This window comes from Oryzias melastigma, linkage group LG18, assembly GCF_002922805.2.
Source record: "Oryzias melastigma strain HK-1 linkage group LG18, ASM292280v2, whole genome shotgun sequence".
Classification (NCBI taxonomy): domain Eukaryota; kingdom Metazoa; phylum Chordata; class Actinopteri; order Beloniformes; family Adrianichthyidae; genus Oryzias; species Oryzias melastigma.
The window spans coordinates 24,688,522-24,701,105 of record NC_050529.1 but is presented as its reverse complement, the minus strand read 5'-3'; the positions used below and the strand labels follow the sequence as shown (position 1 = coordinate 24,701,105).

Sequence of the window (12,584 nt, the reverse complement as noted above, 5' to 3'; positions counted from 1 at the left end):
TGAGTGAATGTTTAGTAATCATTTACACTACAGTGATTCTCCTGCTCCTTTCTGTACGGTTTTCAGCATGTAGGAGATCAATCACTTTCAGAGATTTCAGCAATCTCTGTATGAAAACGTTCAGCTCGTTCAGGACATTACTGCTTGTATTCATACTCTTTATAGTTTTTGAAATATTGAGCAGCATATGCCCCATAAGAAATGAATGACAAAGTCTTCAACTGTCAAAATTTTAAGTAGATCAGCAACAAGCCTTTAATTATATTCATGGGTTATGTTTTCAGGTTTTATACTCATTTTCAAAACATCTAGAGTTTAGCTTCTATTTTAGCAACATGGTAATGTTTTTTACTAATTTAGTTAACTGAGGAATTTTAGGCTATTTTGGAGTTTAGGTAGTAAAAGCAATGTACTCGCTTTTTTTGGCTTATTTGTTATCTACTGAGGTTCTGAGTTTTTTTATGGTAATTTGGAGTTTAGCTAATATTTTAGCAACATGCTAACATTTTTGGCTAATTTGTTATCTGCTGAGAATTTTATAGGCTAGTTTAGAGCTTAGCTTCTGTTTTTCAACAGGCTAATGTTTTTGACTTATTTAGTTTACTGGGGATTTTTAGGGTATTTTGGAGTCTAGCTAGTATTTAAGCAACAAGTTAGCTTTTTGGGTGAATTTGGAGTTATGTTCATATTTAAGTAACACACTAAATATTTTTTGCGAAATTGTCTCATAATAGAGATTTTTAAGCAATTTTGCTACAAATTGTTCAGAAATTTAGGTCAACGCTCTTTCATTGTTCTTTTGCAAAGTTTCCAGTCTTTTAGCAAATGTAACATTTTGCTAATAGCTTTTGCCTTTTCAGTAAATCCCTACAGCAGATAGAGTAAATTGTGTCACGATTTTCAGCAAAAAGCATTCACACTAGCATTATCACAGATAATGCAACTTTTCTAGTTTAATTATTTCTATATTTGATTTTCTGTCCAGCACCTTGGTTCCTTCTGTTTTTAAAGGCGCTAAATAAATAATGAATTGATTGACTGATAAAATGGATTGTGTCTGGGTCCAGGGCAGAAGGGCTGATTTGGAAATGCAGCGTAAACGAGGAAAGGAGGATCCAGAGGAGCTGCAGTATAAGCAGCACTGTGCCTGGCTATGGTGAGAGTCACTGTAACTCAGGGAAAGGCTTCGCTGCTTCCCCAGCTCTAAAGTCTCAGTAGTTACCACAGAATTCATGTTGTTAGATGGTATACACGGCCAAAGGATGCTCTAATCTAGTTGACCACTCAGTCACAATTCACCCATCCTCACATTATAAACCTATTTACTTTCTTTTAGTTAGTTCTATCCCACAAAGTGCTTTCTATATCACATTAATACACATTCACTCTCTGGATGCATTCAGGTCAAATTTGTGATTAAAACGTAGCACTAAAGACGTGTTAAGATGTTGAATCTCAAGAGAAGGAAGCAACCTGACAACCATCTGATCAGCAGGGGTCTGCTGATGTCTTGTTTGAAAAAGCACCAGAGAACGCAGCAGTCTCTAATGCTGTGCAGAATTTTATTTTAGAACTCAGTTTGAAACATTTCAGGCTAGTCAAAAAATGTCCTTTGCTTTCATTTTTAAAATCTCATGCTTGTTCTCAGGAGCAGAGATCAGCTGTCAGAAGTCATCAAAACTGCCACAAAGTAAGCCTGACGTGTGACCAAGACCTGTGAGGATTTCAGGAGCTGCTGCTGAAAGTCCTGTCTGTTTTCAGGGACAGTCCTGTTGTTCAGGGAAACTCCATCCTGGCTCTGAGCAGCTTGGCTGCTGTCGTTGCCAAATATGAGAACAACCTGCCTGCCGACAGCGGCGGCGGCGTGGGGGTGAGAGCATCAGACCTGTGAGTGTCCTGCTCTCCTGTGATGGAAGTGTGTGGAAACAGCTTTTGTCCCTGCAGGCTGGACCGGAGTTCGTGCCCACTGCCAGCTGGTTAACGATGGTGCTCGACACTCTGCTCAGCATCATCAGCAGCAGCTACAAGGCCAGAGGACAAGTCTTCCCCTGGTTCTTACATGTGAGTGCTGTTTGAAATCAGCCTCTTCACAGACCTGTTTCCTCCTTTGTGCACACTCATGTCTGAAAGTGGTGCAGGTGAGTGCAAAGCTGGAAAGGATGTGTGTGAAGTTTCAATGTCTTTGCATAAATTAGCATCTGATTGAAAACCGCGTGTTTCAACTTCAAAATAAACAGAGTAAATAAACTGAGTTGAATTAAAGTTCAGTTACTGTTAAGGTTTGGAAGTGCCACAGGCCTGCTGGTGTAATGTTCCCAGAGGAGCAGTGAGACACATTTCTCCGTGGTTAACATCATCCTTCATGGGATAACACTTGTTCCATTTCCTGCAGCTGTGGACAAGAGCCTGCTGACATTCCAGTCATGCTAGTCGTGTTGCTGTCATGCTAAAGCTCTTAAGGGTCTCGAATTGTTTGTTTGTTTATTACTTATTACCTAAAGGTGCCCCGCCCACATGGGTTTACACAGAGCGTGAAAAAAGACAGACAGGAGCATCAAACTCAATCAAACAGGGGGCCAAATTAAAAACATCTTAGGTCACGAAACAAGCAGAGTAAACATTTATTGAACACTCTAAAACTACATTTTTAAAACTTTAAAACCATAACTTTTTTACTTAATTATGAACTACATATATTGCATTACCTGTGATAATGCTAGTGTGAATGCTGTAAGCTGAATTTGGCCTCTGAAGATCAGAGTTAATAGCCACCTAAAATATTAGCTAAACGCCAAATTAGCCTAAAAAACTGAAAAAATAAAATAAAAAAACTTAGGTTAGCCAAAACAGCTAGCATGTAGCTGAAATATTAGCTAAACTCCAAAACAGCCTAAAAAATCTTAGTAAATCACAAAAAAGTCCAAAAAGCTAACAGAATGTACATTTTTGAAACATTAAAACAGTAGCTTTTTACATAATGATGAATAATAAAAGACAGGAATATTATTTCAGAATAAATCAACTTAAACCTTAAATAACTTTCAATATTTTATTCTCCATAGGAAAATATTATGTACAAATTATACAAGTTAGAAATGAGAGCAAAATAACAATAAAATAAAATGATCTAGAGGGTCGAATAGAATTACCTGGAGGGCCGGATCCGGCCCCCGGGCCTTGACTTTGACACATATGCGTTAAAGCAACACATGCATCAAATGTCCTCTTTCCCAAAACCCAGCAGCATAAGTAAAGGAGCCAAAAGAAAGGTTTGAGTCTATTTTGATCAGACATTTTAAGCTGATTATAGGAACGTACATCAGACGTTTTATCAGCTAGGTGTGCCCTCTCCTCTGGATATGACAGACGGTAAAACAGAAAGCTCCTTCTCAGTGTCATTTGACAAACTGAAGTGACTGCCCTCCTCGGGAGTGTTTTTAAGACGTTCAGTCTCCAAAGCTAAAAAAGCCCTCTCTGCATATTCGTCTTCCTGAACTACAGTCAAACATTCAGGCGCTCAGGACCAAAACAGTCTCCAGTTAGGAGAAAACTTTTCTATTCTAGTTTGTTGGAACTAAATAGAACTTTTGAGTTTGAACTGAAGCTGTGTTCCGTTAACATATTCGTCATTGTCCTGCTCTTCATGAAGACAGAAATCATGAGAGTGTCTCACTCCTCAGGGTTCCCGGCCCATGGCCCCATACAGAATAAGCTGTCCAATCAGACACTTCACCAGACTTCCCTTCTGAATGTCCATGTATGGTTATGGATTTTCCAACGAGCAGCTGTTTTATGTTTAGTCCAAGTGTCATACTTCCACTTTTCAAAATTAAAGATATCTATCAGAGTTCCTTAAATTATTTTGTATTTACTTTAGCTTTGCCTGCGTTTGTTGACAGACTGTTAGCTTAAAGATCTGTTTGTCAAATCCTGTTAGTTTGTGCCAGGACTCTGGTTGCTTCTCTAGTCGTGTTTACGGGCTTCTCTTCCTCAGCGCTCCTATTCGGGTGAAAACACAGCGAGTGCCATCGCTCGCTCCTGTGCCAGCCTGGCCCTCTCTCTAATGGTCCCAGTTCTGGTGGTGTGGCAGAAAGACGGGCTGGTCCAGGTCCTGTCTGCGCTTCAGGCCGGCCTGCCTGGTTCTCCAGCTGCAGACGACTCTCAGGCTGTTCAGTTCCACTCCGGGCTGGCGCTCGGCATGGTCCTATCCAGCCTGCACCACCAGCGCCTCAGGTACTGTCCAGGAGGTGCTGACCCAGAGCTGCAGCTGCCCATCCTTCAGTGACTGTCTCTGTGTTTCAGTGACGTCTCCACTCAGAAGGACAAGGAGTTCCTCCTGAAGTCTCTGGAAGCTCTTGAAAGCTGCTCCTTCAACCCTGACCTGGAATACAAGTCAGTGCTTTTACCAGAGGGGATTTAGACCCCAATGATCAGAACTGAAACCAACTACCTTTAAAGAGTCGTGTGAGCTGCTTCTCTGAATGTGCTGTCAAAGAACGGCGCTTTGAAAAACTAAAGGAGGGTTTCTTTTTCTTCAGTACTGGCTGCTTGTTAGGTCTGGCTCTTGTACTGTCAGCCATGTGCAGTGAAGGTCAGACTGAGCAGCGCGTCTACGTCTGCCGGACTCTGGACAGGCTGCTGGATAACCTGCAAAACAGTGGCGGGCAAGGACGCATGCTGCAGGAGGTGAGAGAGCCTTCACACTTCCTGTAGTTTTTAAAGTCAACCACGGACTCGGGTAACTGACTTGAGCACTGACTCGAGCACTGAATGGGGCACTGACCTTGTCACTGACTCGGGTGCTGACTCGGACACAAAGCAATAGACCTAACAGGCGGTGGAGTTAACCATGCTGACGGCTTTAGGTTTGTTGTCATGGTAACTTCCCATCGAATTCCTGATTCGACTGTGAGTCACACTAGAGCATGAAAGTAGAAGTCAGCTGTGGAAACACTGAAGGTTCTGGTGGGTTTGTGAATTATTACACAGACTTGGCAACAAAGATCCAAATCTGCTCATTTCATGAGAGGAACCAAAGCTAACATCTCCACCAGGTGTAAAAACGTTCTTTCTGTTTTTGCTGTATGTTTTGAACCTGTGGTTCTATTTTTTGTCCAGGTCTTGGCATACTCTGTGGCCTGTGTGAGCGTCTCCTCCTTCTGCGGAGGTCTGGTGGACGCCTCCAAGGCCGAGGAGACCATGAATGCTCTTCGAGCCCTCACGGAGGAGAGCCAGCAGGTCGGGGTCTGAGCTGCAGAGTTTCACTTATTGAATGGAGAGAAGTATTTTAAAGTGAACTATTGTTGTTGTAAATGTAGGTAATGTGTTTGTCTATTGCAAAGATCAGGAGTGTCTTTGAAAAACCACAATGACCTTCATCAGGTTTCAGAAACAAATCTCATTAAATTGTGAGTTTAAAGTTCTGAACATTCTGGTTACATTCAAACAGCAACTATTCTCGAGGGTTATGTTGGTGTTAGAGCTGAATGAAGAGCTCAAAGTTTTACTCAAACATCTCTGCAAATAAACTTTTAAAAAGGAAAAACTTTAAAATTCCATTTCTGTTCTTTGTTGAATGTTGAAAGAATGTTGGTCTTTTCTAGAAAGTTGTCTTTCAATAACATTCTAATGAAAATGTCCTAGTAGCAGATCATTCAAATTGGATGTTTACTTGACCCTGCGCTCTTGCGCTGCCTCCAGACGCCGGGCTTCTCTCTCGCTCTCGGGCTGGTCGTCCACGGTTTGGCGTTGTCTGGCCACGGCAAAGCGGAGGACATCTTCCCTCGTCTGCTGGCTGCTTGGATCAAGATTTTACTCGCTGAGGTACACAAACAAATACCACTTATTTTAGTGCAAACTTCTGCCATCCTTTGGATTAATGACAAAAGCGTTTGTTGATGAAGTCAAAGTCTTCCGTACTGAAGAGTTGTTTGTCCTGCAGGGGTGTCCCACCATGCAGCGACTGGCTGCAGCCAACGGCCTGGTGGCTTTAGTGGGATCAGAGAGTTACCTCATGCAGGTATGGGAAAGTCATGCATCCCGTCATTTACATTGATGGTTAAAGCAAGTAAGCACTCACTATCTGTGTATTATAGCATGCTAACTGGTGGAGTGTGTCAGATTGATGCTGATTTTAAGTTGATGTAAGCAGATAAATCCGATTAGATCAGAGGCTTTTTAATGTCCTGAGAGAACCTTGTTTGGGCAGAGGACATCTACTGACAACACTACAGTTTGTTCAAAAGGAGGAAGTACTGAAAACAACGTTCACCGTAGAATACTGTGAATATTGCACTAGAAAGTAACATTCACTTTGGCCAACACCCTGAGGAATAATCCAGAAATAAGAACAAAAACACTATACCCAAATTAAAAGGGTCAGTTTATTAAAATCACATCACTCTGTGTGTAACATCTTTCTTGAGATGTAGTGAGCTGCAGTCAGAGACGTGCTAGGAAACTACCTAGTCTCTAGACCGGGGGGGTCAAACTCAATCACACAGGGGGCCAAAATCCAAAACACGGCTAAGACGCGGGCCGAACAGGATAAACGTTTATTGAACGCTCTAAAACTACATTTTTAAAACTTTGAAACAGTAACTTTTTAACATAATTATGAACTAGATATACAGCATTACCTGTGATTATGATAGTGTGAATGCTGTGAGCTGAATTTGGATGCAGAAGATGCTGAAATTGATAGCTGAAAACACTGAAGCTGAAAACAAAACAAGAACTAGCATGTAGCTGAAAAAATAGCTGAACTCCAAATTAGCCTAAAAAGCTGAAAAAAGTCTAAATTAGCCAAAACAGCTAGCATGTAAATATTAGCCAAACTCCAAAACAGCCTAGAAAACGTGATCAGGTTCATCAGGATCAGGTGTGTTTAGCCAGTAAGGAGCTTCAGTGATAGCTGGAAACATGTGGGACACCGGCCCTCGAGGTCTGGAGTTTAACACCTGTTCGCTGCAGCAACGATCGGGGTCATTTCACATCCTGTAAGCAAATGTGACGAGAAAGAAGGTATTCTCCACTGTCAGTGAGATAAGACTAGTGCTGCTGTCCTAAGTCTGTCTCAGTTCAGCTCCCTGCTGTGGTTCTGTCTGAACGTCAGTGGCGTGATGGTGGCGTGGAGTGAGCGTTCTCAGTGCTGACTGTGTTTTCAGCTGAAGAGTGAGCTGGAGCTGTCGTCCCAGCAGCAGAGCCGACTCAATGAGGTCATCCGAGCCTTCACCCAGGCAAGAGCTCCTCCTCCTCCTCCGAGCTGGCTGCGTCTGTGTGGAGGAATGTCAATGCCAGGCGCTCTCTCTGCAGGTAGTCAGCTGTTCTGGAGCCATCGGTTTGCAGTCCAACACCGCCTGTCTGCTGGGACATCTGCATTTAGCCCACGTGTCCACGCGTCACAGCAACACTGCAGGTAGCATGCACCGCTGCACTCAGTAATGACCAAATCAAGCATTTCAGATGAGATTCAAGACGGGTAAAACTGAACACATAACCAGAACAATGAACTGCCTTTACAGTTCCTCAGGACTTCAGCTACCTCTCAGAGAAGAGCCTCATCAGATCCATCACCGACTTCATCATTGAAGCTGGAAAGAAAGGTTTGAGCGCTCAAACACCTGTTTCTGAACACAGCAGGTATTTAGCAGATTCAGCATCTCTGAAATGATGCCATTCTTTTTGTGTATTCAGGTCCAGAGGAGTTCCCTCCAGTTCTGGTGAGGTCTGCTCTGACCCCCCTGGCAGTGGTGGGAGGCAGCTTCCAGTTCCCTCCCGTTAACTGGAGTGCGGTCTTGTCCCCTCTGATGCGGCTGAGCTTCGGTAGGCCGTCTGTCCGGTTGTTCCTCAGGCGGGTCAGCAGGAGTTCTGTGTGACGTGTCTGTCTTCACAGCAGAGGAGGTGCAGCAGCAGTGTGTGGTTCTGGCAGCAGCTCAAGCTCAGTCCTCCCAAAGCGCCTCTCTGTTTCTGGGCTCCTGGCTGTCTCCGCCGCTCGTGCACAGCCTCAGCGTGAGTTTTTATCTAGTGTTTTATGAATACAGATGCAACACCAGAAAACACAGGATTTCCTTTAGCTTAGAGTAACTTATTTATTTCTGTTTTTTTTTATAAAACATTTTCTGAAATCTTACTAAAGGTGAAGAGTTTTGCATGACAGTCTTCAGCAAAATGTCATAAAAATGTAAACTCACTGAGAGATTTTCTGAAAGGACTAGACGTTTGTCAGATCTCAGAATACACGGTGAGCAGCACAGGACCAGGTTTTCTGGTGACTGAACCTTTCTTGAGGCAAGATGAAGAGTTTTGAGGCAGGGATCCGCTGGGATCTTACCTCCACAGATATCGTGGTGAATGTGCTGAATGCAGAGAAATAAACATGTTTTGATGTGTCTAGAAGAGGAGTCTGTAACCTGCAGCTCCAGCGCTGCATGTGACTCTAACCTCTCCATTGAGGCTTTGTGGTTAATGAAAAATAGAAAGTGTTGTGTTTTAAAAACAATAAATAGACACTATGGATGTGTCACAACTAAAACATTTTGCTGATTTTTGTGTACCATGTAGCACAGAACATCCTTAAGGAGGTCAGTAAGCAGAACCAGAATTTGTACTTTTAGGGCATCATATTATGAGGCGGATTTTGTATTTTTGAACAAACTGAAGGATTTCAGATGTGCTCTATGGTTAGAAAAATATTATCGGGTCACTTATTTGCTCTGATTTAATTTTGGCTAGTTAGATTTATGAATTCCAAGCCCAGATGCACCGCAAGTGGTAAAATATTTTTTTTTGTTTGTATATCACTGCTGACATCACACTACCTATTACTACATTTGCTGCATTGAGATAATCCCATTTGGAAATAAGTGTCTTTTATTTTGAAAGTAACCATAACATGAATACAAAGTATTCTCAGTCATATTCCTCTCTCTTTTAGTTTAAATCCAAAGATACACACACAACGATTATTTTTTCTTCCATGTCATTTCGCATCTTGAACGTGGGGAAGGTGGGGTGGGGCTGCAACGTGCACGTGGAAAGGGGAGGGTGGGGTGAGGCTGCAACGTGCACGTGGAAAGGGGAGGGTGGGGTGGGGCTGCAACGTGCACGTGGAAGTGAGGAGAGCAGTTGATCAGATAAACTTCAATTCCTCTAACAGCAGACTTCCTGAATTTTTCTTGCTTTTCATTGTTATTGTTACAAATCACTTATATTGAACACAATTTGATAAAAATGTGTTAATTAGCTTCATTCTCTAATAAGCTACATGACTCGTTAAGGTCTGAGATTTCAGACAGTGTTGCTCACCCTGGTCAAAGGATCGCTCCGTGAGTTTCTGTGTTCGCTCAGACACACAATTACAGGGAATATTGTTTGCAAGTATGTATGTGCATTGAAGAGCAACTGTGACTGAAGGAAAAGATTATTTTACATTCTTTCTTTTGAATATTTCACACAGCAAGAGCAGATGTTGACAGGCCCCACACCTGAATGTACCCGTGCACTGATGAGTCCTTAAGGCTGAGGTCCCTCCTGTTTTCTGCAGTCCCTCTCCAATCATCTATAGATCTGGGGTCAAAGCATGGAGCGGAGCAGGGACTGTTTCTACATAGCAACTACAAGCTTTTTAATCTGCTCCTGATTCATCTGGATAACACATTACTCTGAAACAGTTTTGATTGTAATAGTCTTTATAGTTTCCTCCATGATGAGGAAAAGGCCACAAGAACATGTTAAAAACACCATTTCCATTGGAGTGGGTCTTTAAATGAGGCTAAATAAACAAAACTATTTGTGATTTAAGATTTAATAAATTAGAGGATCACATTAAATGTGGTATTTCTGTTTCTATGGTTACTGTGTCACTCTAAGTCTTTCTATGATTTAGTGGTTGATTCATAAGCTGCGGCGTCGTGCAGCTCTCCAGTCTTTGCTCAGACCTTCAGAGAAACTTCTAGCACTTTGGACACCAATATAGCATTTTTAATTGTTTCCTCACGATTGATTTGCTGGCTGACTAAAGCTGCTTCAGAATGTTGGGGAGTGAAGACTCTTGGTCTCCTGGTCGTGTTTTGTTCTGCATGGCCATTCTTTAAAGCCCAGTCTTTCTGAAGAGCAGGATGTGGTGAGTGTTAGCATCCTTGTTCCTCATGGAGCCTCTAGCTGCAGACTGGGGGGTAGGAGGACAGCTTGAGTGAGAGCCTGCACTACACTTTCTTCTCTTTCACAAAGGAGGAACAGTTTTCTGTGTGCTCCACTAAATCCACAGTTAGAAACAAAGGCATCAGCTTTGGCTTTACTCTGAGGTCTTCCATTTCCTGTCTCCAGAACCAGACTCGAGCCCACCTCTACCAGACTCTGGGGGTGTGGATGAAGCATGTAGCTGAGGACAAGCTGCAGGTCTTTGTGGAGACTCTGGGCCTCCAGCCATTCCAGGAGGACGCTCGACCCCGTCACCTGTCCCTGTGCTCGTCTGTGCTGCAGGGCCTGGCTTCGGCCATGGCGCTCCCCGACCCCCGGAGCGCCGGCTGGAGCTTGCTCTGCTCCACCACAGAGAAGATCTTCAACCTCCTGCCCGAACACATCCAGGTGCAGAACCACGAGCTGCTTTGACTTTAGGAGGTTTTCTATGTGATCAGTCAAAATCCTGTTCCGAGTTTGAAGTGAGAATTGGCTGATGATGCTCCACTTCACCCACATGTTGTTATTTTCAATGTTTTATCATTTAAAAACATCAAAAGTCTTGTTAAGGATTAGTGCTGCTATAAACGATTATTTTAATAGTCGACTAATCACCATTTATTTTTTATGATTAGTTGACTAATCAGGTCATGCACAAAGTTCATGTAAAACACACATCTTACCCATCATTAGCTTTGAACTAACTACAAATAAAGACAATAAATATGATACTTTATTAAACTTTTAATGAATCATGCAGCCTCTGTCCTTCATTAGTTTCTGGGATTAAAACCAGATTAAACTAGAAAAGTTGCATTTCCTGCGATAATGCTACAGTGAATGCCTTTTACTGAGAGTGGTCACTGAAGATACTAAAGCTTTCTGCTGAAAAAAGGGACATAATTGACTTTAATTGCTGCAGGGATTTTCTTAGAATGAAAAAACTATTTGCAAAATGTTAAATTTGCTAAATGACTGGAAATTTGTCAAAGAACTATGAGTGTTGAAGATTTGTAGTAAAATTACTTAAAAATATGTAATCCATGCTAATTTTGCCAACATATTTAGTGTGTTGCTTAAATAATAGCTAAACTTTCATAAGAAAACCAAATTAGCCAAAAAGCTAACACATCGCTTAAATACTAGCTAAGCTCCAAAATAGCCTACAATTCCTCAGTAGAATAAATTAGTCAATAACATTAGTCTGCTGCTAAAATAGAAGCTAAACTTTAAATTAGCTTTGACAACCCCAGTAGATAACAAATTAGCCAAAAACATTAGCATGTTGCTAAAATTTTAACTAAACTCCAATTTTTGTTCAAATGACTGTAAAAGATGAAACGTAACCCATGAATATATTTAAAGGTTTGTTGTTAATCTACTTAAAATACTATAATTTGAAGACTTTCTCATGTATTTCCAGTGGGACATATTTTGCTCAGTATTTCAAAAACTCTAAAGTTTCTGAATACCAAAAATACAAGCAGCAATGTCCTGAACAAGCTGAACGTTTCAATACCAAGATTGTTCAAATCCCCAAAAGTGTGATTCAGTTTTTATGACTGATAAACATACAGAAAGAAGCAGGAAGATCACTATAGTGATTAATAAACTTTCACACAATTAAATGGCATCTGAAACTAGGAACTACTTTCCACAAAAGATAAAGTTTTGCTCTCTCTGACTCAAATATATAAAGTGTTTTTCATGGCGCTGAACGCTCACAGGTTTACTTCATTTTTACTACAGTCTGACTCCTTATAATACAAAGTGTCAACAGTTTTAGTCGTCGATTTGTTGTCGAGTAATCGTGGCAGCACTCTTAAGGAACCAGCATGTATAAATATATAATATCCCGTTTGCTCCCTCTGGAGTGAACTTGTCTTTAAAAAGGTTAAACTTGATGTTACTCAACAGATTCAGAGACGTCTTAGTGTGTGGTCTGCTGTTTGATCACGTCTGTTTGTTGTAGGATAACGAAGTGGATTTGTATGTGGGCGTGGCCAAGTGTCTGTCAGAGATGAATGACTCGGAGATCGACAGGATAGCACAAGTGTCAGAGGTACTGCCCAGAACCCGCCACACTCCGCAGCTTCTGCTGGGTCGGGCTTATGCTCCGCTTGGTTCTGTTCAGACTGGGATGGAGAAGACCTGCTTCGTCTTGGCGTACCTCACCTCGCAGGGCCGCGTCCCTCTGCTGGGACTCAACGATGTCATCGCCGGCGTGCTGCGTGGTTGGCCGGGCCACAGAGTGGGCTGGCTCCTCCTGCAGGCTTTCTACCAGTGCCGCCTTTGCCCCAGCAACAATACAGGTCCAACACTCCCCCGTCAGCGGGATCCAGATCCAATCAGAACATACTTCTAGGAAACCAGAGAAGTGGTTCCTCACTAAAGCAGTTCTAATG

At 42.2% G+C, this 12,584-nt stretch overlaps 1 protein-coding gene across 5 annotated transcripts in view; it reads left to right on the top strand.

Annotated features, from left to right (window-relative positions):
* The window catches only part of focad (focadhesin), a 46,966-nt gene that overhangs the window by 31,148 nt on the left and 3,234 nt on the right, over positions 1 to 12,584 (top strand). For 4 of the 5 annotated variants that reach the window (XM_024287895.2, XM_036216592.1, XM_024287891.1 and 1 more), the window contains exons 23-40: positions 1,068 to 1,156; positions 1,649 to 1,690; positions 1,762 to 1,870; positions 1,945 to 2,061; positions 3,995 to 4,233; positions 4,303 to 4,392; positions 4,539 to 4,686; positions 5,119 to 5,238; positions 5,701 to 5,823; positions 5,942 to 6,019; positions 7,167 to 7,238; positions 7,315 to 7,417; positions 7,524 to 7,604; positions 7,696 to 7,824; positions 7,895 to 8,010; positions 10,327 to 10,587; positions 12,152 to 12,241; positions 12,314 to 12,491. In XM_024287895.2, coding sequence (XP_024143663.1) covers positions 1,068 to 1,156; positions 1,649 to 1,690; positions 1,762 to 1,870; positions 1,945 to 2,061; positions 3,995 to 4,233; positions 4,303 to 4,392; positions 4,539 to 4,686; positions 5,119 to 5,238; positions 5,701 to 5,823; positions 5,942 to 6,019; positions 7,167 to 7,238; positions 7,315 to 7,417; positions 7,524 to 7,604; positions 7,696 to 7,824; positions 7,895 to 8,010; positions 10,327 to 10,587; positions 12,152 to 12,241; positions 12,314 to 12,491 — 2,185 coding nt within the window. The remainder of the gene's footprint in view (positions 1 to 1,067; positions 1,157 to 1,648; positions 1,691 to 1,761; positions 1,871 to 1,944; positions 2,062 to 3,994; positions 4,234 to 4,302; positions 4,393 to 4,538; positions 4,687 to 5,118; positions 5,239 to 5,700; positions 5,824 to 5,941; positions 6,020 to 7,166; positions 7,239 to 7,314; positions 7,418 to 7,523; positions 7,605 to 7,695; positions 7,825 to 7,894; positions 8,011 to 10,326; positions 10,588 to 12,151; positions 12,242 to 12,313; positions 12,492 to 12,584) is intronic. The other variant, XM_036216593.1, reaches the window with a different exon arrangement.